The sequence below is a fragment of the Lonchura striata genome, chromosome 22 (assembly GCF_050655825.1).
Source record: "Lonchura striata isolate lonStrDom1 chromosome 22, ASM5065582v1, whole genome shotgun sequence".
Taxonomy (NCBI): domain Eukaryota; kingdom Metazoa; phylum Chordata; class Aves; order Passeriformes; family Estrildidae; genus Lonchura; species Lonchura striata.
In genome coordinates this window covers 6,558,300-6,585,297 of record NC_140724.1, presented here as the reverse complement: position 1 = coordinate 6,585,297, position 26,998 = coordinate 6,558,300, and the positions used below count along the sequence as shown (strand labels likewise).

Below are 26,998 nucleotides of genomic sequence, written 5' to 3'. Positions count from 1 at the left end.
TTTACAAGCAGACAAGCCCTCTTAGTATCAAAGCTAAGGACTGGTCTGTAGCCCTAGTCCTTGAGAATATTCATGAGCTCCTGGCCTCAGGTTTTACTTTAAAAAGAACAAACAAATGGAAATGTCTTTTTTGGGTCCTCCAAAGCAGCAGTGAGCCAGAGCCTTGGGCTGGAACAAGGATGGGACTGCAGCTGTGCTCTGGGGCTCACTGACGTGGGACCTGCCACACACTCACCAGAGGGCTGAGAGAGGCTCTGAGATAAAAACATCCCCAGATTCCAAATCCCACCGATTTGCAAATAAGCTCCTAAGCACTTACATAATCTTGTGCTAAAAAGTGTTGGCTGCTGCAGTCAGAAATGTGCACAGAAAAGGCTTAGAAGCAGCACTGCAAAGTAAATGAAACAGCACCAACTGCACTGGAAAACCTTGCCAAATCAGAAAAGGTCACATGTAACTTGTGCTTCACAAGATGCTCAGATTTGCAACAGACTTTGGAAGCCAAAGAAACACTGACTCTTAGAGGAAAGAAAGATTAACAATAATAAAACCTACAATTTCAAGGTTGGAGGCCATTGGAAAACAGGTAATTAATCACCTGGGGATTATTTCTCACAGGATCTTGGAATGGTTTGTGTTGGGAGGGACCTTAAAGCCCGTTCCATCCCACCCCTGCCATGGCAGGGACACCTCCCAGGTGCTCCCAGCCCTGCCCAGCCTGGCCTTGGGCACTGCCAGGGATCCAGGGGCAGCCACAGCTGCTCTGGGCACCTGCGCCAGGGCCTGCCCACCCTCAGGGAACAATTCCTGATTCCCAAAATCCCATCCAGCCCTGCCCTCTGGCAGTGGGAGCCATTCCCTGTGTTTGTCCCTCCAGGCCTTGTCTCCAGCTCTCCTGGAGCTCCTTCAGGCGCTGGAAGGGGCTCTGAGCTCTCCCTGGAGCCTTCTCTGCTCCAGACTGAACAACTCCAGCTTTCCCTCCTAGGAGAGGTGCTCCAGCCCTCCCATCACTTTTGGCTTGGCAAGCTCAGCCTCCAAAGACACCCACCTACACTTCTGGCATTAGGAACAAAGAGAGAACCCCAGGCCCTGCCATGAAAGCCATCCCCACTGCCACAGAGCCCTGCAGAGCCTGGCAGTGCCCAGGACTGCAGGTGTGCCTGAACAGCAGCAGGAGATTGAGAGGCCAAAACGAAGGCCAGGACTGCCCCCCTCAGCCCCTCAGCTCGGGTTACCTGGGGTGTCGGATAACGGGAGAGGAATGAAAGGGTCAGGCACAGTCAGAAGAGCAGGGCTAGAGTCCAAACTCAGAATGTCTTTCGTTTTTTCTGCTGGTAGAGTAGAAGAGAGGAAAAGAAAAGAAAAGGCAGAGTGAACAGAGAAGAGGAGAAAGCACAGAGCAAAACCCCAGCACAGGCAGAGCCCCAGCTGTGGCCTGACACAACCACTTTTTAGTGTGCTACTAAAAAGAATGAAAACCCAAACAAAACCACTGTTAGCATGCAGCTCTCCAACACTATTTGACCCACAGATCTCAGAACATTCCCTGGCAGGGAAGAACTGTTATCTGCCTTCACAGCAGCACAAAAGGTGAAAGGCTTCACAAAGGACACACAGCCTATTTGTTTGCAGTAAAATCTGCAGCACTGTGCACCAGCCAGGCTGGGACAGGCTCCTGTCTCTGGGGAAAGAAAGAGAAGGGATGGAAGTGCCCAGCCCAGCACCAAGATTCCCAAGATACCTTCCCACGCCAAGCCCCAGCACTGGTAAGTCAAGGGGCACATTTTGAAGGCAGACACTGCAGGAACTGACCATGGCAGAGCAACCACAGAGCCCAGGGCACACAGATGCTCCCCAGGCTTTGCAGAAGGTGCTTCACAGCTCAGCGTGGAGCTGCTGCTGCTCAGCATCATCCACAAAGGCTGATGGAACATCAGAAACTGCTCACAGCTGGACAAACTCGGAAAACAACTCCCCAGGGAGCACTTTTGTGTCAGGGACTTCAACTCCTTAATTCTCCAGCAAGGACCAACATACCAGGCTCAGTTATAAGCTCCCCTAAATCTCCTTTTATAAACAGAAATAAGCACAAATGGATTTGTCACTCCTTGCCCCACAATGCATTCTTCAAGAGTTGTGTTTCAGTGAGGAGGCATCAGCCAGGAGCATTTGTCACCAGGGGGAGGATCCCTGGCTCCTGGAGCTCCTGGAAGCAGCTTTCCACCTCTGTGCTTGGCAGGTCTGAGCTGCCCACAGTGAGAACTGATGCTGAAGGAGTAGAAATGAGCAGCATCATTCACCAAGGGTTTTTGGCACGGAAGGGGCTGCTCACAGCAAAACCTTAGGACACAAGGACCAAAGGAAAACCAGACAAGGTCCCACAGGCAGAAAAACTCCTCAGTCCAGCCACATTGGAGCCACACAGGTTTTACTCCTTGTTATGAGCTCCATGGAACTTCCACACACTAAGAAGCTTCCTTGGGAACTCAGGGCTCAGTTTTTTCCCCCACCACAAGCACACCCCACCTTTGCCTCCACACAGTGTCCTGTCTCTGCCACCCAGCTGTGACATTCCCTCCTCTCCTGAAGTGCCAGCCCTATCCCCTGCAGCTCTCAGTGTCCATGCAGCTCTGTTTGTGCCAGTTTTCCTTCCCTTTCAAAGGGGCTCTGGCCAGGAGCTGCCCTCCCATGCTGTCCATGCTCCCAGACTCACCTGGCCCAGCAGGGAAGGAGGAGCCACCGAAGGCATCCGCCGGGGCCGCGGGCGCAGCGGGCTGGAAACCTGGGATCAGGTTCTCTGTGGAGCTGCCTGCCTTTTCTGGAGCTTTCCCTGGAATGCAGGCCCAGAGTTAGGGGCACATCTTCTATTCTGAAAGCAGGCTGCTCATTTGTATTTTTAGGACACTGTTCTACTAGGTGACTTAAGGCCCTTGCTGCAAATCCCAACTTGCAGATGAAGCAGAGTTTAAACTGCAGCTGCCACAGGCACCTGAGCAGGGACACTGTCAAAGCAGCTGCTACCTCTGCCTTGGAGGCAGAACTGCAATCAGAAAGAACCTGGGAGGGTTTAGCCAGAGGACTGCAATAATACAGAGGACTGTAATAATACAGGGCACCCGAGCAGTCCCTGCCCAAAAGCACCCACGGCACCTTCCCTTCCAGAGCAGGTAGGTGTCACAGCACCCCGTGCACCTACCATCCCCCAGCTTGGCAAAGTCCTTGTTCAGCAGCTCCTCGGCTGTCAGCTTGGAGAAGTTGTCATCATCAAAGGGGTTCCACGTGGACATGTCGGGGGGGTTGTAGACATTCTGCTGTGAGGTCCTTGGCGAGCCCGAGGGCGTGGTGGAAGCAGATCTGGATGGGATCACCCCAAGCAAGAGCCATTAACCACCCACATGAAACCCCCTGGCCAGCACCATCAGCTGCTCCAAGCAACTACACTCTAATGACTTCCCAATTAAAACATCCAGGGGAAGTTACCGCAGTCCCATGCTCAGAAGCCTGGGAGCACTGAGGCTGAGGACCCACATCTCAGGGGTTAAAACCAACAACCAAAAGGCTTTTTGCCTGTAGACACTGCCAAAGCAACCTAGAAAACACTCCTAGGCAATCAGAGCTCCATTAAGATCTCCAAGACCATCAAGTCCAACCTTCAGGAAGCGCTGGTGTCAAGCAGTGAGAATGAAGTGCTCACCAGGGCTGTGGCTGAAATGACACTGCCTTTTGTGTGCCAGAGAAGGCCCTGGTCACCTCAGACAACATCAGGACTGTGGGGCAAATTTTCCAGCACTTCCTGCCAAGCCCTAAACTGAGGTCTTGAAGGCAAAGACTTGCTCAGAGTTTTGTGCTTACCTCCATTCAGAGCTTTGCATCCAACACCTCCCAGAGCATTCAACAACCCAGCCCCTCGCTCATACCCCACACAGGGACCCTGGGACTACTTGGACTTGCTGAGGCTGAGCCCCAAAGCCCTGGCACCTACTTGGGCTTGCTGAGGCTGGCCAAGAGCTGACACCCAGGGCCTGGCACCTACTTGGATTTGTTGAGGCTGGCCTCAGCAGCTGCAGCCTGCAGCAGCTGGGTGGATTTGCTGGCGGGCACGCCGAACACGGCGCTGTGGGTGACGTCGCTGAGGATGCGGCGGTGCCCCGCGCGCTGCGCCTTGGGCGAGGACGGCGGCGTGAGGGAGCCCAGCTTCTGCCCCTGTGCCTGCTGCTGCTGCTGCTGCTGCTGCCTCTGAGCCTGCACCTGGGCCTGCCAGGGGAGGAAAGCACAGTGACCTTGCTCAGAATGGCAGCCACGGGGAGAAAACAGCTCCTGCTGGAGCACCCAGCATTCCAGTCATGGACTGGGAGAGAAAACAGCTCCTGCTGGAGCACCCAGCATTCCAGTCATGGACTGGGAGAGAAAACAGCACCCAGCATTCCAGTCATGGACTGGGGACAGTCTGGAGGGGAAAAGCCAAACACAACAAATGTGGTAGGGGGATTTGCTGCTCTGCAGTGTTTCAGGATTACAGCACAGGCAGAAAGTCTCTCCCCTTTCTGTGGTGCAGCTCTGGAGGTAAAACCTCCATTAGGACTTGGCAAAGGCTGGCTGGGCTCAAACCTGCTCAGGGGTAGAGAGGCTGAGATCCAGAGCAGAGGTGGAAAGAACTCAGATCAGCACTCAGGAGCTGGCAGAGGAGCATTTGTACCCAAGTCCCAGAGCCCCAAGGTCTCACCCCCTGCTCCTGTGGCTGCGCCGGTGGTGCCGTGCCAGGCTGGGCCTGGGGCTGCTGCTTCTGCTGAGCTGCTGCTGCTGCTGCTGTGGTCTTCTGCTGCATAGCTGCCTGCTGGGCCAGCAGCTGCTGCTGCTGCTGCTGCTGCTGGTAGTAGTTCTGCATCAGCTGCTGCTGCTGCGCGGGCGCTCCTTGCTGCACCACTGGGAACTGGGAAACAAGAGGTTGGACGTGTGGTGGACCTAGACCAAGTCCTGCTGCAGGACACACAGGAAGTGCCTAAGAGCTGCACCCATTCCCCCCAAAAGAGCAGGAACTTGTCATAAACACAAAGGTACAGCCCCGCAGACACAGAGATGTGATGAACCCAGCACACACACCCACCTGCTGTGCCTGCATCATCTGCTGCTGCTGCTGCTGCTGGAAGTAGGCAGCCTGCTGCTGTTGCTGCTGCTGCTGCTGCAGGAGCTGCTGCTTCAGGAAAAGCTGCTGCTGATGCTGAGGGGTGGCCTGGGGCTGTGTCGAGGGCACCTGGGGCTGTGCCTGGGGTGCTGCTGCCGGCTTGGCCTGGGGCTGGGCTGGAGGCTGTTGGGGGGCTGCTTTTGGCTGGGGGGTGCTGGCAGGGAGCGAGGGCTGGGCACTGCCCAGGGCAGCCGGGCCTGCAGCTGGGATGAGAAGCCAAAGGCAGGTTAGGTCACTGCCTGAGGCACACGGGGGAGCAGGGGGCACACAGACACTTGCTCACCCTGGGGCTGAATGGCTGCCTGGGCTGTGGCTCTCTTCCTGGGCGTCAGGGCTGGCTGGATGGGCAGAATTCCAGGGTTGGGCTGGGTCTGTCCTGCTTTAGGTCGCTGGCGGGGTGCTATGGACGTTTCTGTCGTAGGGATGGGGTCTGTGAGCCTGTTGAGGAAGGAGGAGAAGGAAGGGCAGTGAGCACAGCCTGTGAGCTGGGCAGCTGCTGCACAGAACACACAGCAGGGGTAAACACTCACCCACACCTCAGCAGGGTGTGACTGACAGAGGTGACATGCTCACAGGCACCCAGGCACAGTGAAACCTCCTGCATGCATTCACAACAATTAACCCAACACCATCGTTCTGACTCCTCTGCCAGTCGTGGCATCCTCTCCTGGTGGACAGCTGGGACTTGTCAAAACCACTCAACTTATATCCAACTATTTCCTACAACATATTGCTTGAAACCACTCAGACTTCTGAATGAGCACATGAAGGACACAAATCAGCTCGTGAGCAGCTGGTACCTTTGGGCAGAGTTGTCTAAACTGCCATCTTTGGATGCACTTTAACTTCTATACATGCACCCCAGAATCAGGTCACTGAACTCTCTGCTCAATGTTTACTGAGCTCCAAAAATGCACAGCAAGAGAGAGGAGCAGCTATGCCCCCAGCCTGCTGTGGTTTGTAGATACCAAACTGTTCTTGATAACTAATGAACCTGATATCAGATTGTTTCTGAGTCAGGGACAATAACTGTGCTCAGTCACCACTTGGCAGCTGAAGTCCCAAGGAAGCAGCTAAACAATAACACCTTTTCTAATAAACAGCAGAGACAACAGGCAACAAAAGGGGGAGTAAAAAGCAGGTGGGATTACCTGGCCTTTGGTTGACTCTTCTTTGCAGCAGCTTCACTTGCTTTAACTGGGTCTGGGAGTTTAGCAGGGATTGGAGAGTTCTGCAGATCCCAAAAATGCCCAGTTTGGTATTTCAAGGGCAGAAAACAGAGTCAGAAATAATGTGCAAAAACATCACAATAAAACAGGGAGATCTGGGCATCCCCAAAGCAATTATTCCTCATGTGGACACATAACAAACACTACAAGGTTCATGCCATGGGGAGACAGGAGTTTGGGAGAGTCTTTACAAAGGAAGAAAAGAGGGCTCAGCTTTTTGACCACTGAGCATGGAATATGAACATAAAGCTCCACAGCACAATTTTTTAAAAGACATGTCATTTTTAAAAGACAGCCAGGGGACAGTAGTGACAAAATTTATTAATGATGCTATAAAAACAAAGGCATAGTAGAACCCAAACTACCTCTTATTCATAAAGACCATAAATCATCACCTGAACATGGGGAAGAAAAAGCCCTAAGTTTCTATTTATGTAGAAACAACAAAATAAAATGTCTGTCACAGTCTTCATAACAATGTAAGAAAATAATTGTCAACTCCATTTTGCAGATGAAGTCTCTGAAGAGACACCAAGAAGGGGCAGATGGTTGTGCAAGGTCTGATGCAGTTCAGATGCCAAGTCCCAGCCAAGGCCCAGAACTGCTGTGCTCAAACCCAAGTGCAGGCCAAATTACACACGCTATGATGAGCGTGCCTGGAAATCAAATTTCCCAAGCATGGCCTAATTTCCCATGTTCACATGCATGAGATCTCTTGGTTGGCCTCACACTGGTGACTGGGTGAGGAGGTAAATCAGGGACAAACAGAATGAGAAACTGATTTCTGACCCAAAAAATCCAAACCAAAGCGTGCTGTTACAAACAAGACCCTCCTAATTACAGGACTGGGGAACAACCAAGAGGACAGAGGCAAAAGCTCAGAATTCATCAGCTCCCAGAGCCCCCTCAGGCCACCCCTCTGCTCACCTGGACGTTCTGCACCGGGCAGTCCTTCTTGGCCAGTTTGAATGCAAAGTAGGACACCTGATAAATGTCAGGCCTCTTATCAGGGTCTGGCTCGAGCATGTAGCCTGGAAGAGATGGAGATGCTGAGATCAGAGCAGCAGGACACACAGATGCAGGGCAGCACATCACACTTGATCTAGCAGAGGACTTTTCTGTGCTGAGGGTGGGGAGCCCTGGCACAGGGTGCCCAGATTTGCTGTGGCTGCTCCTGGAGCTCTGGGAGTGTCCAAGGCCAGGTTGGAGCAGCCTGGGACAGTGGGAGGTGTCCCTGCCATGGCAGGGGTGGGATGGGATGGGATTTAAGGTCCCTCCAACCCAACCAATGCTGCCTGGCCAGGGAACAGCACCGGGTGGGACTGGGCACGTCAGGTGAACCCACAGGAAAAGGGTTGATCCAGCCCTGGTGTGCCAGCAGGGCAGGGAGACAGGGCAGCCACAGGCACCACTGCAGACAGCCCACATCAGCAAAGAAAATACCAGCCTGCTCTGCAAACACATCCAACTCTGTGTGAGTCAAGACTGTGGCTAGGGAAAGGAAAAAAATCAAAGGCTGTGCTGGAAACAAGAGAGCTTCCCCAGCTTTGCCAAGAGTAGTGCATTGTACACTTAATTACACATTCACTCTAGTTACTGGGATATTTATAAATCATTTCAGTTCTGTTTCCCAGTTCACAGGAGATGAATTCTTATCACTAGCCTAAGTCACTGTGGTGTTTTCAGTTCCTTATCCAAACAGATTTATTACAGCAGAAATACGTTTCTGCATAAATAGCCTTATTGTCAAGCTCCTGCAGGACCCAGAGCAAGGCTGTGTGTGCTCCTGCCCTTGCACAGAGCTGCCTCAGCCTGGCCAAACAGAAACCTCTTTGTGGGGCCCATCTCCTGGGGGTGAGCTGCTAAAGCAGCAGGAGATCACTCCCAGCACCTCTGTGAGCAGCTGCTGCTCTGCAGGGCTGCGGGAGCAGGGCCCTGGCAGACTCACGGATGAGGCAGTGCATGTCCTGCGAGTGCCGCGAGTTGTCCGGGATGGTGAAGTTGCCATCACAAATGGCCACCTGGCTCTCCCCAAAGGGCAAGGTGAAGTAGCACAGCTTGTACAGCAAACAACCCAGGGCCTGCAGGGAGAGAGAGAACAGACTGACCACGCTGAAACCATCCTGGGCTCCTGCTGGTGCCAGGCCTGCCCCAGCCCCCTGCGAGGGACCCGGGACAGGCACAGCTGCAGGGGAGGATGAACATGCACAGCTCTCCCTTGTCAGACTCTGATCTGGGGGATTGCTCATCATCACACCACCCTGTGTGTCACTGAGCAGGAAAAGCCCTTCTGCCACACTCTGGGAGGAAAGAGCAAAGCAATAGCACAAATAAATGGCAATCATCATCATTAATACATCCATTCTGACAAAGAGAAACCCAAACTGTTTCCAATACTAAGTCCAAACAACCTTTCAACTGCCATAAATAAATGCCAGGGAAGTACAGCTCATTCTGCAGGCTGCCAGGTTCTGCCACCCTTCTTTTGGCACCAAGAACCACCACCTCTTGCAAAAGAAAACAGTTTTTGCACAAAGGGCTAATTATGAAACACTCCCACCACCTCAAAGGGGGGGGGGGGGGGTGGCAGGAAACATTTCCTAATCCTAAGAAACTCATCATCAGCTCATCTCTTTTGTCACAGGATTTCACAATGAAATTGCACGCTGGCTTCAAATAACCTCGGTAAGGTTTCAGGGAAAGGGAGGCTCCAGCAGGACAAGCCCTGGAGCAGGCCTGCAGGCTGAGGCCACAGCCCAGTTGACCCACAGCAGCTGCTGCTTCCCCAGCCAAGCTCACTGAGGGGACTTTCAGATGTCACACCAACAATTCTCCCTCTTGTAGATGCAGAACTACTGAGCATACATCAAAACTCTCTTTTTCTGCTTCTACCATGTTACCTCCTAGCTCAGGGCTCCAAAATAACCCAAAACATGCTCTCAGTTAGCATTTTAAACACTTTTAAACACGTGCTGATCTGCCACTCCAGACAGCACAGACTCTTTCTCACCTCTGTCCCACCCAAAGGAGACCAGGTTAGCCAGGAATGAACCCCACCACAGCTGGATCTTGTTCCCACCATGAAGAAAGAGCATGGCAGGATTGCCCTGATCACCAGAAACAATGCAGAAGTTTGGCCTTTGGCCAGTTTGACAACTCAGCCCTGTGTTCCACAGGATCAGCACACTGCTGCTGCTGGGGCAGGGCCATTTTTTCAGGTTTCTACTCAATCCTGACCAGAACTTTGATTCCACATACCAACAACCCAGCCCCAGCACAACCAGCCAAAACACCCTGAATTTTCTGATTTAACTCTTATGATAGAAAATCACATTTGCCCCATTCAACCCTGGAGTTTCATCCATCTCTAAATTCAAACCACACAGGAGGAGCACACAGTCAGCTCCAGCAGCCTCCCTGCTCAGCAGGAACTCATCAGACACATCCCCAGAGGAATTCTGCATTCCAAAGCTGTCCAGGATCCCAGAGAAGGAGGCCAGCCCCGTTTCCCTGCGTGGCACTGAAAGCATGCCCAGGGTTTGCCATACATACCCAAATGTCTGCTTTTGTAGTGATGAGTTTGCCACTGTACAGGTTCACCATCTCTGGTGCTCTGTAGGACAACGTCGTGTACCTGCAGGGGAAGGTGGATCAGGGACTTCAAAAGGAGCATATCAGGTATGTCACATTCCCAAATAACTCAAAATTCACTCTTTCCCTGTTCATTTTAAGGAAAGGGATGCTAAAGGTATCTATTGGAAAAATCTATACACCTCAAACAATAAAACACCCTTCAAACTGCCTTGGGAAGCCAAAATAATAACCACAACCCTCTCTAAAGCACAGAATTGACCACAAAACTGTGCAGTCATTTTAAAAACAGAAACATTCAAGGATTTAAAGCATTAACAAGGTCAGTCATCAAACGTCCTCTGCAATGCCCTCACTGCAGGGCTGTGGCCAACTGTATTACAGAGATTGTAAATGGATCTGTGGTCCTAAAAAGTAGATTTCCACATCAGGAGTCCTGCTCAGAGACACTCTGGCAAGGGATGGGTCACTGTGTGCCTCAAACCAGTGAGAATCTGCCTCATCTTAACAGATCACAACAAACAGAAAAGCTGGAAACTGCTCCACAGATTATGAGGCTGTTCTGGTAAGATTTCCTGCCAGCAGGTCTGTCTTTGCTGCCTGCTGCTCACCCTGATCACTGCCAAAGGCAAAGGTTTTGCAGGCTGAAGTGTACAAGTAGGGCACTCCAAGGGACTGCAACTGAAAACTCCAGCCAAACAAACCCAGGAAATCCAGGCAGGTGTAGCTGAATCCCAGCAAAACTCAGGCATCTGTAGCCAGCCATTCCTAATAACAGGAGTGGCCAGTCTGCAGCAGTGATGCTGTCAGAACTAAAGCAAGGCCAAGGACAGTGTGCTCCAGCCCTGACCCAGGGCTCACTGAACTGAACCCCTTTTAAAAAGCACCAAGGGGCACCAGAGCTGCTGCCAGGACAGCTGGCAGTGTGTGGGGCAGGAGGAGGAGCTGGACTGAACCCTCCAGGAGCTGGCACTTCCCATGCAGAGCTGGGATCACGCCAGTCAGTGCCTGGATCCGTGGGGAGGGGAGCTCAGCCAGGATGGGATTGTGCCACCCCTGCCTGGAGCTCAGAGGAGCCAAGACAGATGAAGGACAGAGACAGCCTGACCCTGCACAAGACAGAACAGGTCACTGCCTCACTGAGGTGGGGCTGCTTCTCTGCATTAATCTCAGGTCCAAAGCAATTACATCAAGCTCAATTTATTGTTTCACCTTCCCCCAGGCACTCATTCACCTGCAGCAGACACTGCCATGCAGCACAGCCAATCTGCTGCAACAGGCTGAGCAAAATGAACCCCAGCACAGGAGAAAATTACCCTTCAAACACAACAGAGCTGAGCTGAAAAGGCAAAGCACACTTACTTCTTGATCTCCTCCTCGACTGCGTTCACCCCCTCTGTTTGAGGGTTCTGGAATTTGTTGGTAGCACTCCCAAAGTCACACAGGACGTAGTGGCCACGGTCATGCAGCAGGATGTTTTCAACCTGGCAGCATCACAGACAGACACAGAATCACTCAGACAAAAAAATAGTCAGGGTTTGGTTTTTTTTTTTTTCAGATGAGTCAAGGTTTTAAGTGCCTGAAGACATATCAGACACATCTGACACTAAAGCTTAAAGTGACAGCAAAGAAAACAGGCATCAAAACTGTCACATCTCCTAAAATAGACATCAAGTCATGTAACACTGCCTTCCATCCTGCCACCCCTCCCTTCTCCTCCTGCAAGCACATTTCCTTGCCTCTTGTAAGACTTCAGTGTCCCAGTGCCTTTGGGGCTCACCCTTCCTGAGCTACTGTGGCCCTGGTCTGGCCTCTGACCTGGGGACAGGAAATCCAAGCTGTCCCAGCTTTACAAAGGGTATAACTCCTCACAGTCTATGGGGCAGAGGGGAGGCAAACAAATGACACACTCACTTCCATATTTATGAAATTAAAACATATCTCCAGGTCTTTGTCTGCCTCTTACCTGTCCCTGAGGGTCTCGCTGAACACAAACTTCAGCTCACGCTCACATTTATTTGCTTGTTCTCAGAGTCTGCTGGGTGCCCCACAGTCCCTAAACAGGGCTGCAGCAGCAGAGGCTCCCCCAGGCTGCTGAGAAGACCCCCTTTCGTTCAAATATGATTTGGTACCTTCAACCAGGCAACAGAAACAAATAAAATCAACAGAAACCTTCTGCTCCATACTCACAACTGTGCATTAACAAAACTCTACCTTGCACCCACCTAAGGAAATTGCCTGTTCCAACACTGACTTTAAATGTGTGAAACCCTGCGTTCAGATCTTTGCTTTGGCAGAGCACCCCGTGTTCCAGCTCCTCATCTGTGCAGCAGCACTAACAGCATGTTCTCTTGAGGGAACACACCATTTTTCATGTCTTTATCTTCAATCAGTGTCAAACACTCAGATACAACAACGAGATAAAACACACTGCTCACAGAGCTCAAAATAAATTAAAAAATCACCACATAAGCGTTTGCTAACAAAACCCTTTGGAAGCAGAGCTCCCCATCAAGGATGATCTTTACAAGAAGGAAAGAAATAGAAGGAGTCAGCATTTTAAGCAACAGAAAATGCAGCCAAATTAGAGCAGCTGAGGGGGAGAAGGCTGGCTTGAAACCAAGGGTTAAACACGCCCCTTCCCCCGTGCCATCCATCTGCTTTGAATAAAGCACTGCACACAGATGTTCTCTCAGCAGACCAACACTGGCTGTTATTCCCTGCTCCCTGCAAATACTCCTCCAACATTTCCCCAAGAGTCCTCCCCCTTTACCTGCCTGAGAAGTCTGAGGTGATTTCTCACTCAAGCACCCTGAAAGGTTTGTTAGACATCAGCATGGGACTATCCAGCAACCAGGTTTGACAGGAGAAGGAAAAAGTAAACACAGCAAGAGAAATTCCTGCTACGCACTGCCAGGCCAGAGAAAACTGTCTTTAAAAGGAGGATGAAGGTGTCTTCTTCTGGTCAGACAGTCAGAAAGCTGCACCCCACCCTGAGCACAGGCAGGGGTGACACAGGAGCTTACCCACAGAGCCACGTACCCTTTGCCCACCGAAATGCTGCCTAAAGGTGCTGCTGTCCCCAGCTGTTGGCCACTTCCCACCAGCTGGGGACTGGGCCAACAGGAGGCTGCTCTGCTTCAGGCAAAGCCTTTGGGTTAATTCAAACTCAGAGCCAGGGGCCAGTGCAGCTCCTCCAGCTGCACTTGTCTGAAAGCTCATTCACAGCCTCCCTTCTGCTGGCAGAGCTCTCTGGGCAGGAACCTCCAGCACCAGAGCAACATCAAAGAGCTGGAAGGCAAAAAAAGCCTCCAAGCCCCCAGCTGCCTGCAAAGCCAACATCTGCCCCCTCTTCAGCAGGGTGATATTCAACCCAGAAATCATCTACATGTCCCTCCTTACACCCAGAACTTGTACTAAACTTCTCTGGCCCTTAATCTCTCTTGGCTTTGCAACTGTCCCTTGACAGTATTACATTTTAACACAAATGAAGTCAAAATATATATAAATATTCATTCTGTGTTAGTGCTGAGATCCCCAGAGGTCACCGTGACAGAAACAATACACTACTCAAGCAGAAAACATGTCTCCAAGCAGAGAAGAGCCAACCCCGACTCTGGGCACAGCTTACCAAGAGTCAGGCCTTGCAAAACCTGCCCTGGCCTAGGCAGGCAGCAGTGGGCTGGACACCAGCACCAAGAGCCCACTGCAACTGCAGCTCAGGCAGAAAGCAACACTCCAGATCAACTCACTAACCCAGCACAGATGGCCCAGATTTATTCCCCTGCAACACACTGAGTTTGTTCTGCATTAAACCCCCCAGGTAAGGGCAGGGTTAATGTCAGCTGCAGAGGTTCCTGACTCTCACCCTGTTTTCCTGACCTGGACAAACTCCTGCAAGCTGCCCACAGACTTTACAGCCTTAAACCCAGGACTCAGATTGGTAAGAGGTCACCTGTTTCCCCCTGGGAAGAGACACTGGAGCTGTTCCTGTACCCAAACTGACTGAGCAGGGGCATCACTGTCACTTCAAACATGCCAAAGCACACCAAACCCTGAGGATGTTTTCCTCTGCTCTGTTTTCCTATCTGGCTCTCCTTGGTACACGTGGTGTATAAAACAATGAGCAGTGGCACAAACAAACATCTGTGAGGGCTCTGAAAAAAGAACCTGCCCCTCGAAGAACATCTAAATTTCAAATGCACACAGCAGCCTCCTTCTTGGCTGAGTATTTCATTCCAGCTCGTTGAGAGCAAAGGGAACATCTTTTTGTTTGCTGGATTACAGGCAGGGGATTTTCCCCAAGCTGGCCCAGCTAAGCACACAGAGTTTTGCAACAGCTTTCATGGTCAGAGCTCCAGAGGCCACTTTCAAAAGCTCCTAAGGATTCCTACCCCAAGGCCAACACTTCTGGAGCGCTTCTTTTGATCTGGAAACAATTTTGTGAGCTACCTTAAATAAGCAGTGTTTCAGGTCACTGTGAATAATTCATCGGGTACATTCTGGCACACGTGCAAGCCACAATTATTCACAAACATTTGTGTTTAAGTAGATCTATAGATGGCAAACATATGGTAAGCAACACTGAGAGGCTCATTTCTTTTTTTATCTTCCAGCAGAGAGGTGTGTTTATGCCCACTTTCCCTCATCAGCAGCAGGAGAAGCACAGCGTGGGCAGCCGGCAGACAGGCAGGAGGATGCTGCGTGCTGCCCTGCTGCAGCCCTGGGGCCAGAGCTCACCTTCAGGTCCCTGTGGATGATGGGGGTCTTGCACTGGTGCAGCCGGGCCACGGCCTCGCAGGTGTCGCAGAAGATCTGCAGGACCTCGCTCTCGGTGAAGCCGGTCTGCAGGCGCTGGTTCATCAGGTTCACCACCTGTCCCCCTGCAGGGCAAGCAGCAGGGACAGTGAGGACACCGAGTGTCCAAATCACAGCAGGACACCGAGTGTGGGTCCCCAGATCACAGCAGGACACCGAGTGTGGGTCCCCAGATCACAGCAGGGACAGTGAGTGTGGGTCCCCAAATCACAGCAGGGACAGTGAGGACACTGAGTGTCCAAATCACAGCAGGACACCGAGTGTGGGTCCCCAGATCACAGCAGGACACCGAGTGTGGGTCCCCAGATCACAGCAGGGACAGTGAGGACACTGAGTGTCCAAATCACAGCAGGACACTGAGTGTGGGTCCCCAGATCACAGCAGGGACAGTGAGGACACCGAGTGTCCAAATCACAGCAGGACACTGAGTGTGGGTTCCCAGATCACAGCAGGGACAGTGAGTGTGGGTCCCCAAATCACAGCAGGGACAGTGAGGACAATAAGTGTCCAAATCACAGCAGGACACTGAGTGTGGGTTCCCAGATCACAGCAGGGACAGTGAGTGTGGGTCCCCAAATCACAGCAGGGACAGTGAGGACAATAAGTGTCCAAATCACAGCAGGACACCGAGTGTGGGTCCCCAGATCACAGCAGGGACAGTGAGGACACTGAGTGTCCAAATCACAGCAGGACACTGAGTGTGGGTCCCCAGATCACAGCAGGGACAGTGAGGACACTGAGTGTCCAAATCACAGCAGGACACTGAGTGTGGGTCCCCAAATCACAGCAGGGGCATTGAGTGTGGGTCCCCAAATCACAGCAGGGACAGTGAGGACACTGAGTGTCCAAATCACAGCAGGACACTGAGTGTGGGTCCCCAAATCACAGCAGGGACAGTGAGGACACTAAGTGTCCAAATCACAGCAGGACACCGAGTGTGGGTCTCCAGTCCCAGCAGGGACAGTGAGTGTGGGTCCCCAAATCACAGCAGGGACAGTGAGCTGTGGGTCCCCAAATCACAGCAGGACACTGAGCTCTGGATTAATTTTCTTTTTCTTCTTCCAGATAGGACTTCTTTTGTCTGACCAGAGGAATAAAAGGCTGGATTTGGGGCACCCACAGTCCACAGATTAGTCTGCCACATGTAAGCAAGAGGAGGGAGGAAGGGAGACACTCACAAAACCCACACTTTAAGTGGCTTGGCTGAAGCTGTTGACTGCAAAGAATTAAAAATCCATCTGTAACAAGGGAAACTCTGGACAAACAAAACAAGTTTTCATTTATGAGTCCTGAATTTATCTCAGCTTTGGGGTTTTGTTGCTGTCAAGGCCTTTCCAAAACAATCCTGAGGGGTTTTTTTCTCCTCTAAACACCCTAGACAGACAGAGAAAAACTCCTTTCTGAAGCTCTGGTGAAGCAGTACTGCATCATTCCACATCACAAGTGCTGGAAAACTTTCGTGGTAGGAAAGAAAAGCTCAGTTTAATGAATACTACAGCTGTGAACATTTTACACCCAAATGAATGCAGTTCTGCACACAAAGGCACTGATTTGGTTTGGAAACTGTCAGCCACAAAAGGAAAGTAACAAGGGAAAATCAGTGTGTAACAACCATTGCAAGGGGAAGGCTGCACAGCATCTGGCAAGAGCCACGTGAGAAAAGCCACCTCCTTCCAGATGGAAGGAAGCTCCTCAGAAAGATGGATTTTACTTCATCAGCCCAAAACGTGGGTACTGCAGCTGGGGGGGTGCCTGTGAAGAGCTCGGGTTTGTGCCTCCCTCCACAGCAGGCTCTGCACTCGGGGCTGAGCAGGGATTTGCCAGCCTCGTGCTGACAACATCTCTGGTCATGCTTAGCTTGAAGCTTAAAGAGAGTTTATGGAGTGATTCCTTCAGCCAAACTGCACAGAGTTCCTGCTCCCACCAGCAAACAGCCAGGCAAGGCAGGCCAGACCCTGCAGCACAACAGAGCAGCAGAGGACGTGGCAGAACACGAGCCTACACTGGGCCTGATTACACACAACTACACGTGTGTAAATGCTGCAATGCTTTTGAGTTCCAAGCCAGACAGGCCCAGAAATACCCATTTCCATCAGCTGCCACAGGCTCCTGAAGTCACCTGGCCAAAACATTATTTTTGCTGAACATTCTTCTGCAAGAAGACAGAATTTGAGCCCAGCACATGCACCATGTTCCAAACATTACATCCCAGCCACAAAGATCAAAGCTTTGGGACAGCTGGAAGAGCCTGTCTGGCTACACACAGCCAAGCAAAAAGGTCAGAGGTAACAGGAATGCTTTCTGGCTTCCCATTATCCATGTCTTGCTTCTTCCAGAACAATCCTAAGCCAGGCTGATGTGGAACAAAGCTTGCAATGAGACTAAAGTGAAGAAAAATTACATTCCTGGCTGCTTTAAGAGGAGCCACTTCTTGTGTGGACCATTCTAAAGACAACAGCAAGATGTATCTAAGGGTTCTCCTTCACAATAGAGGGGACCCAGGACCACCCTGGGCAGCAGCAAGGATAGTACCAATCCCATCAGCAGAGTCAACACAGCCCACTTCTCCAGCCCCAGCCCTGGCTTTGCTGAGCTCAGAACAGCTTCCCGGCAGCTTAGGGACAGCTCTTTTTTCAAAAGGAAGACGTGCAAGTTCCCTGTAAGCACGGAAGGACAAACCCAGCCACGAGGAGCCCCACAGAGCCCCACTCACCCCGGCAGAAGTCCATGAGGATCAGCACTTCCCACACGTCCCCGCTGCTGACTGAGTTGATGCTGGAGTCGATGTAGCCCACAATGTTCTTGTGGCCAGACAGATCCCGCTGCAAGACAGACAAATTCACACATGCACCAGCCATGTTCGCACATGGACCAGCCCAATTCACACATGGACCAGCCACATCCACGCCATGGACCCTCCTCACCCTCACTTTCCACGAGCCACCATTCCAAAGGCACCAAAAGAATACAGCAGCAAGTGCAACCCAAGTAAACAAGCTTTGTGAGCAGAGCTAAACCTTTGATGCAAGATCTAATCTCATCTTTTCCCACGTAGCCGAAAGCTTCCCTGCACTATCACAAACTACAGCAGTTCACTTAAAAGGTATTAACCTAATTTAAAGCTACTGCAGAAATCACACACAGAATTGCTACAGGTAGGAGTTTCTGATATGAAGATCATCCACCCCAAACCTGTACCTCGTGTGGCAAATTCACAAAATGAGGATTTTGTGAATTCCCCACCTGGCAGCTGTTCTAAATGCTCATCAGTATCTCTGAATACAACTTCAAAAGTGGCACTTCCATGTTTACCATGCTGCAAACAAGATTAGGCAAATTTATTTGGATCATCTCCACTTTGTCTTTTGTTTAGGGAAGCTAAGTTTGAAACAGCTATTAAAAATAGCTACGCCATCATATAAATCCTTGTGGCCAATAATCTAAAGAAACATCCCAGAGCTTGTTACAAACTCTTTACATTTCAGAAGCCCTGGCAGCAGCTACCCCACAAATACTGTTTTTATCTACCAGCCTCAGCAATGCAGAGATAACCTTCATCCCGACCCACAGGATTAGAAGATGCTGTGATACAGATTTATCTCGGGATGGAGGTCTGCCACTCATGCACTGATTTCAGTTCAGAGATATCAGAACCATCAAGTTTAAAAGGCTGAAGACTTGAGATCTCAACTGAAGATAGAGAGACTGAATTCCAACATCCCCAGTCATGCTCACATCTTCTGCCCTTCCTTTTCCCACTAAGCCATTCAGTTCTCCCCTCATTTTCCCATTTTTTTCAGGTACCGGGTTTTCCTTCTCCACTGGACAGGACCTTTTGAAATAGGTCAGTACTGGATTTACACACAAGTCCAGAGGTCAGCTCTCGCCACACAAAAGCCATTTTTGCTAGGAAAACACACAGTTGGTGCCCTGATGCTCAGAGCTCGCAGGCAGAAGGTGCCCAGGCCCCACCCCTGCACTCCAGCCTGGGCCCAGCACAGAGCAGGGACTCACCATGATCTGGATCTCTCTCTTGCAGACCTGCAGGTCGTACTCGTTATTGACGTACATCCTCTTCAGGGCACACTTCACCCCATTGCTCGTCCTCACCAGGAACACGATTGCAAAGCCACCTATGAGGAGACAAAATCACCTGGTCATTGGCAAGAACCTCTTTGCCAGGGGAGCAGAGCTGGGACAGGGAGGGCACTGAGCAGCTCCCACCACTCCCAGTGGGAATTGTCCTTCCCGTGCCCCTCTCCAGAGCTCCCGGCTCTGCCTGGACAGTTATCTCCAGGAACTCAAAGGGATCCAAGGGGGTAATCTTCAATTAATGGCAATGAAGTTAACACTTAACATCTCCACAAAAACAAGCAATTACACCAGTTCCTGGTCCTGCCAGACAGTTCCTCATTGCTCCATTAATTCCCATTATGAAGAAGAAAGCTGGAGGAAGGCAATGCTGCCTTGGACAGAAATCAGAGCTACAGATCACCCACTGAAGCACCAAAGGCCTAAACTTAAAAGGCTCTGCAACTTTGAAGCTTAAGTTGCATTACAAAGCTGATCTGTGCAAGAAGCAGAAGAAACATCTCCACACGCGGTTTGATGTTAATGCTTTTAAATCAGGACAGAAGAACAAGAGAAAAATCCACAATTCATTCTGTGGTCATTGCTATTAGTAAAGTCAGGATTCCCAGGATAAATGGACTTGTTTCAGATGAAAGCTTTTAATCTCTGTCAGCTCTCCATCCAAATACACAGGTTCACATTTGCAGTCCTGGCAGAAATGGGAAGCTGATGGAGGATGGAGGGGAAGAGGCAGCAAAAGTTTCACACTTGGCTCTCCATGGTTGTTTTCAATAGCTTTTATGACATTACAGTTCCTCTTCCACCTCAACACAGGTAACTCACCTGCCAGCAAGGGACCTGCTCAGCAGGAATCTCTCCTGGCAGGCAAACCCCTCAGCTCTACTCAGCACAATCTGCCTCAGGAACCAGAGCAGGCTTTCCAAGGAAGCCCCACTGTCTCTTAGAAGCAGCCCCAGCAGGAAGATGGGACAGAAAGAAGAAACAAAACAAAACAAAAAAACACCACTCCTCCTCCCTTCCCCCCCCCACAAAAAAAAAATATAAGCATCAAGATTTCAATTAAAGGTCTTGAAAACTATAGCCAAGCTGCAAAATGGACACTCAAATGGATTAAAGTGGGACATGGCCCTGGGATGCAGCACGTCACAGCTGCTCGAGCCCCCTCGCAGCTCTGGAGGGGCCTCTGTGCACAGCGCTGGATTCAGACCCAAAAATAACCCTGACTCTCCCTGAAGCTGCTGCAAGTTGAGGATCTCAAATTACAAGTCATCTTTAAGAGCTTCTGAACGCACAGCAGTAGCTGTATTGTTCTCCCCAGCCACATCTGTCTCGTTTTTGGAGAACAAATCTGCACATCCCGCTGTGAATCTTCATCCCAAAGGGTGGCTGTGGAAAAGAGTAACACAGCAGTGCACTGATTCTTCTTTCCCCTGTTATAACCCACAACAGAGCCAGAAAGAAATAAGGGACCACAACCAACACAATTTTCCCAAACCTTATTTTGCTAACAGCCTATATTTTTCAGAATAATCGGAGAGATCAGGTTTGGAATACTTTTTTTTTTTTTAATTTCTGTTAATTAATTTAATTTCATATATCTCAGAAAAATACTAGAGAAAAAGGGTTTTTTAAATTTTAAAAAACCAAAAAAAAAACAAAGAGTTGGTTTTTCAAAGTTTATTACAGTCTCAGCCATTCTCAAAACTTTTTGGTAATCACAAGACTTTTGGGTTTTCCTCCCCCCCAAAATGAGCAGTCACCCAGGAGAAGTCTCTGCTCCACCCCAAGGGCTCAGTTCCCTTTTCCCAGCTCTGGCGAGGCCTGCAGGATATGGGATCTCTGTTTACAGTGCTGTGCTCAGCAGAAAGAAACACGAGCTGAGCAGCAAAAATTGGTCAATTAAACTTTTCTTTTTTTTTAAAGCAGCTTCACTAACCTCAAGAACCTCCTCCTGTTCCCAACCTTTGCTTCAGCTGAGTGGGACTGGAGCCTCTTCAGACCAACTGCTAATGCCTCATTCACAGGTCCCTTCCCTCTACCAGGATCCTGGGCTAATTAATTAACAAAGTCACCTCCAGAGCACCCTCGTTAGAACATGCACATCGTGCACAAGCCAGGTGGCACAGAAAACTACAGTCTGTGCAAGGGAGAACACAGATAAAGCACCCCGAGAGCCCAGGGGAGAGACCTCCCAAATGCCCAAAATGGTCAGCATCATGCTGAAAACCACACACTTACCTCATCTCTTAACTGCTGACAGCTGCTTAACCCTTCCTCTTGCCCCCTGCACATCTACACCACCTCCTCCTCTGCCTCAAGGGCTCTCAGCTTCCAGGGCTCCAGACCACAACCAATTTCTCCCTCGTAATTCCAGTCCAACCCCCAACTCGGCTAAACCTGGGTGAAGTTGAAAGGAAACAGATCAAAGACAAATTTACAAGCAATTATGATGAAGCCCTGCCAGATGCACATTATGGGACCATTTACAGAGAACAGCAAGCCAAGAGCCTGGCACTGCCAGCTCCAACACGAAGATGATCATCCCGGGATCTGAGCAGCCAAGGGCAGCCCGGGAGCCTGTGCTATGGGTGCCCAGGGAGGGTGGGTCACACACAGGCACAGCTTAGAGGCAAAGTATTCCAGGCCCCAGGAACATCCCCGTATCTCTGCTGGTAAAGCTTCTTTTCCAGTTCACGTGTGGAAAGCTTCAGCTGCAACAGAATAAATAAATCCAGAGACCTGCAAGTGCTAGGAGGGACAAGAGCAAGAGCTAAGCCTGAGAGTCACCTCAGAGGCCAGTTCTCCCCTGCACACGTGCCTCTGATTTAAGGTTCTGAAGGAAATTCAGCTCTCTTCCCACATCAGCCAGCAAAAGCTAAAAACCCTTCCCATTCTAAAACATGAGAAGTTATTTCTGTGCTCACCCTTAAGACATATTAATACTGCTGAGCAGCCAGCACTGGGATCACAGTCAGCTCAGAGCCACCACCAGCTACAGGGGTTTCTCTGGGGAAACTTTTTTGTGTCTTTGGGACTTAAGGCCTGCCTGAACTGCATGGAAACATGGTTATCATGCTGCACACTGCTGCCCAACTGTTGTTCTTGCTAAAAGGTTTTAGGATAAGCTGAAAAAATACTGGGAAGTTCCAATTATCTCCAGTCAATACAGATGCCAAAGCAATTTTCCATGCAGGTTTGTGTCAGGGCACTGGCCAGCTGCCAGCTCTGGTAGTTATGTTTTCAGCCCTTCTGTAATTTCAGCAGGATGCACAACTCCTCACAGCCAGGCAAGTACTCCTGAACTAGGTAAGAGCAGCTGCAGGTGATCCCCCCCAGCTCCTCCGAGGTAAGGAGATAGCTGTGCTGAGCCCAAGGGATTCATGTTGGACTGCAGGAATCCTCCTGCAGCCAGCAATGCCAACTGAGCACAGCATTGCTGCTGCACGGAATTTGCACCAGCTGAGCCCCTCACTGCTCTGCATGCAGAGCCCACTGTGCTTCAGCATTGCAGCTGAGGGGAGGCCAAGGGCTGCTCAGATGCCCCCAAAACTGCCCCGGGAACATGCAGCCTCCAGGGACAGCCAGGGAGGCATTTTAAGCTCCAGCTGTACCAGCAGGCACTTAATTTTAAGTGCTCTGCTGAACCAGGCACAAAGCCACTCCATTTGCACAATTCCAATACTCACTGATCCTTATCCATCAAGAATTATGTCATATTTTGCCTTATCTCACCAGCCAGAAGAACTTCCTTAGCGCTTACCTTCCTAAGTACAATGGCAGGCTCACTCAGGTTTTGTTTTTCCCCCCAGTCAGGATGCTGTGATCCAGCTACAGGAAACCCACAGCGAGTCCCTTGCATGGGGTGGTTCCAGCTCACCATCCCCAAAGCTTTACTAAAACTCAGTAATGTGGTTTTCCCCCAGTCACAGCCACAAGCAGCTGTCACACAGACACTGCACATTACCCAGAACTGGACATCCTCACCTGGCAACACCAGAACCATTTTCTCTCTGCTGTTGTCCTGAGGAAGCCATCCTGCACCTCTGGCTTCTCTAACTGGAGCAACATACAGTCATTCAAAAAAAGAAGAGTTTTTCCCCCAGGTGTGTATATACAATAGTCACTCCTTTCAACCCAAACTATTCTGTGCTGTGATTCTTGATCCTAAAGCACCAATGTTTTTGGGCATCTTTTCTAGAGACTCAAGTGCCCTGGGATCCTGTCCTCTGAGCAGCTGGAGCTGCAGAGACCCCAAAAACACCTTCCTGTGACTGCTGGAAGTGCCACTGGGACCCCACCAGGAGTCTGGAGGAGACTCCCCAGCAGCTCCTGTAAAAAGCACCACACTGTCCCACAAACCCAGCCAAGGAAAGCAGTCCTACTGATCCTGCTCGTGCCACCATCTGCTGTGACCCTCCCCACAAGTAAATATTTGCTGGTGTATTTTAATATGGGCTTTTTTCTCAATAATAGCTCCCCATGATTTGCATTAGGATTACAGTGCTATTTTTGAGGCTATTAATCTGCAGCAATGTATTCTTTCTGTTGCCTTTATTCCACTCTTCCATTGCCCAGCAGGAGGGTATTGCTGCACATACCTGCTGAAAACACACCATTTCAAATTGCATTTTCCCCGTTTTTATGCCACTTCTGAGCTCTTTGTTTCCAGGACAGGGTATTTCACTCCAAATTAAGCTTTCTGTTCCAGCATTATTCCTCGTTATTACTAAATGTGCCCACAAACCAGAGGCAGCACTGTGAAGTGCTCTACTGTGATACATAACGAGGGGTTGGAATGAACAGGATCAGTGCACATTGCTTTTTCTGCTTTATGAAGCATCTGCAACACCTTTAAAGTCACAGTGTGTCAGCATTAACATCCTTACAGAAAAATACAACTGTCTCATTTTGTTTTGAAAGTCATTTAGGGCATAATTCAGAAGGCACAGTAATGAGGCAGACTTTGCATTAGGGCTGTAATATCCAAGATGATGAAAATACCAAAGGAAGTGAAGACAACACTGGTACAACCCATGATTTACTGAGTTCAACCTGGAACATTATCTCTGCTCCCCCTTCCTTTGGATGGAGACAGTCAGAAACACAAGCAATTTGCAAGTAATTTCTCTGTTCTTCAAGCATGCTGTTAAAATGGATGTTATTGGGGTGAGAAAACCTATGATTAACAGAAAAGGGCAAAAAGCTTACAACTTGACCAGAGAATGTTTGGGTCAGTTTGCCAACACCACTGAGAGCAGCAGGGTGAGCTGCAGGCCCTGCTCACCCAGCTCAACCTCCCTGAGACCTCCTCTCACACAGCAGCTCTGCAGCCTGGCTCCAGAAAGCAAAACCTGCACCTTCAGATGGTCCCAGCCCAGAGCTGACCCCTCAGACCACAGCACCTCCTGTAAGAGACAGCAACGGGTCATCCCAACAGGATGGGACTGAAGGTTCACCTTCTCCTGACACCTTGGCTATGGCAGAACATGTTTCCAACAGGAAGAACATTTTTAGAGGTTTCCCAGCACTACCAGGTACCACAAAGGATTTCACCCAACCCAGCCTCTCCTGGCAGGACTGACCCTGCCCACAGTCCCTCCCAGCACCTCTTCTAAGCTGCTCTTTCACCACTCTACTCACACTCCCCACCTGCTCTGTAGCAATTTATTCCTGGGTGCTGTCACCCTGTCACCACCAGGATCTCTCACCAAGATCTCCACTGGATTTCAACCCCAAGTTCTTCCCCCACAGAGCAGTGTAGCTATAACCCATCTTTTCTCCACAGCCTCCTGGTTGGATGCTATCCAGTCTTTTCCAGATGATCCAGCACAAGAAGGCTAGAGGGACTCAAAGCAGTGGTGGTTGTACTAATGTTCTCCTTTGTGTTTGCATTTTGTTGTTTTAGTACTACATGTTGGAGAGACACGACACTTGGGGTTTGGGATTTAATTAGTGCCTGTGACTCATTCTCCCACCCAATTCCATAATCCTCTGGTTACAGCAGGGTATTTACATGCCATTTTATAGCCATATCAGTGAAGATTATTCACCCTCAAGCTGCAGGCACAGAAAACACACAGTCTGTCCCAAGGCACAGGCTTGCATCACCTCTCAAGAGTACATGGACAAAACCAGTGTTGGTTCCCCATAACCAGCCTAAAAACCCAGGATTTTCTGCACCTGGGCCAAACTGGGCCAACAGTCAGCACGCTGAAGCCCAAAGCACTGACAGGGTGTGCTCAGCCACAGGCTCACACACATCCACAGGTGTAAGGGGCACCTGCACAACTGTCTGAAGGTGGCAGTGGGGACAGGGGGGACACTCAGGACACACCACACACACAAACAACAGCAGCAGGCTCTGCTCCAGGGGGGGCTGAATGTGGATCTCCTGGTCTTACTACACCCAAATGTCTGTAAACAGTGCATGTGTTTGTGTACATGTGTGTTATAAACCAGAGTCCAGTTCTGAACAAGAACAAAACAAACCCTCATGCCCTGCCAACAGCCTCCCCAGCTGAGAAGAGCAGATAATAACACTAAATTAAACAGGGCCTCTCTCAGCCCAGATTTTCTACCTCAAAGGAAATAACAAGCTTCACTTAGCTGGTTTTTGTTGTATAAGTCCCTTGACTTATGTAGGCATAACAGTGCCAAGTTGAAGGGACTGCTTTGATTTAAAGCCCGTCCCAGCACCTCCCAGAGCAGTATTTCAAGGAGCTCTCAGTGCCTGACCTCACCATACTCACCTGAACAGGGAGTTAAGCACACTAAACCCAAACAAAAATCTGGGTGGTTCACTGAGCTTCCAGCTGTGGCTTCGTCTGCTCCTCTGGGCCGATTCCACTGTCCCTAAGCAGCACTTTAAAAGGTTTCATCCTGCAGTGGAGATAGAGCTGCTCTGGGAAATTTATCAAATCAGATCTTGAAACATCAACCGCCAATTAAATAGTCTGAACATTTAAGTTTTATCTTGAGGGCAAAAGAGAAAGGGCACACCACTAACTCCAGCTGAAAGAGTTTTGTCTGTGGAAGGAGCAATGGTCACAGTAACTCAAATTCCAGCCTGGTTCTGCCCATTTTAATTGGCTGGAGGAGGCAATCAGAGCTCCAGAACTGCAGGGAAAGTAGATAGCACCTAGATAAAGCACAGAGGACATCTAGTATTTCATGACAGGAGACCTGAAACGTGCACAGTATCAGGAGAATCAGCTGAATCCTGCATCTGCCCAGATGGAAAATTAGCTAAGAAAGTATTTTTGCAACAAGATCAGGAATTTAATAGTGAACATACTCTAAAGAAGATTGTAACAGTTCTAAATGTAAAAAGCCAGGAAAGCTCAGAGCTAAAGTGAACATACAGGAAATGCAGCTATTTTGTGAGTGCTTCTAGTGATTCAGTTGAAGAAACACAAGGCACACAGACACAGGTTGTGTGTCAAGCCAGCCAAGGACAGAATCCCTGTGGCACAGGACAAACTCTTGAAGATTATTCAAGCTTTGCTGGGCAAATCACCAGCTCCCCTTCCCTCCCTGCAGAGCAATGTGCTCAGCTTGTTTTCTGCTGGGGCTTCCCAGGTTTCATCCTACTGCCAGAGGAAAGCCGTGCTGGGAAACTGAGGTGGATTCTGTGCTCACCCAGTCCATATTCACAACAGCAGCAGCTCTGAGCAGGACAGGTTACAACTCACTGCTTCACTGTCCATAGCAGGGAAATACATGTCAGCCCTACAGCTCCCAAAGTTAGGCACTGTTCTTCCAGCAATTACCATTTCAAGCAGCCAGAAATTCTCCACACAGCTCACATTCGAGCTGGGAAGAATTTGACCTGCACAAAGTCCATCTCACATAAGCAGCAGTTTCCACGTGGAAGCAGCAAGCAGAGGAGCCTCCAGGCTGGCCAGCTGAAATCCCTCAGGCTGAGAGAGCTCTCCAGGCACGGAGAGCCCAGCACCTGCCCACACAAAATGCAACTGGGACTCAGTGAGAGGCGGGAAGAAAAAGGGAAAAAAACCGAAACAACCAGCTCCAAAGATAGCCCCAGAGTCCACCAGAGCCAGCACCCATCATCAGGGCAAAGGTCTGC

The 26,998-nt window shown here is 50.1% G+C and overlaps 1 protein-coding gene across 9 annotated transcripts in view; it reads right to left on the bottom strand.

Moving 5' to 3' along the window:
• Positions 1 to 26,998, bottom strand: part of AAK1 (AP2 associated kinase 1) — a 57,334-nt gene that overhangs the window by 18,846 nt on the left and 11,490 nt on the right. For 4 of the 9 annotated variants that reach the window (XM_077789230.2, XM_085559261.1, XM_031506733.3 and 1 more), the window contains exons 3-17: positions 18,835 to 18,953; positions 17,534 to 17,642; positions 14,743 to 14,885; positions 11,365 to 11,486; positions 9,964 to 10,045; positions 8,360 to 8,492; positions 7,339 to 7,442; positions 6,334 to 6,413; positions 5,466 to 5,620; positions 5,105 to 5,385; positions 4,724 to 4,930; positions 4,034 to 4,254; positions 3,197 to 3,354; positions 2,714 to 2,830; positions 1,236 to 1,331 (exon numbers count right to left, since the gene is read on the bottom strand). In XM_077789230.2, the coding sequence (XP_077645356.2) occupies positions 1,236 to 1,331; positions 2,714 to 2,830; positions 3,197 to 3,354; positions 4,034 to 4,254; positions 4,724 to 4,930; positions 5,105 to 5,385; positions 5,466 to 5,620; positions 6,334 to 6,413; positions 7,339 to 7,442; positions 8,360 to 8,492; positions 9,964 to 10,045; positions 11,365 to 11,486; positions 14,743 to 14,885; positions 17,534 to 17,642; positions 18,835 to 18,953 (2,127 nt within the window). Of the gene's footprint in view, positions 1 to 1,235; positions 1,332 to 2,713; positions 2,831 to 3,196; positions 3,355 to 4,033; positions 4,255 to 4,723; positions 4,931 to 5,104; positions 5,386 to 5,465; positions 5,621 to 6,333; positions 6,414 to 7,338; positions 7,443 to 8,359; positions 8,493 to 9,963; positions 10,046 to 11,364; positions 11,487 to 14,742; positions 14,886 to 17,533; positions 17,643 to 18,834; positions 18,954 to 21,150; positions 22,327 to 26,998 lie in introns of those variants that run through there. The other 5 variants (XM_085559262.1, XM_077789229.2, XM_085559267.1 and 2 more) reach the window with 3 other exon arrangements.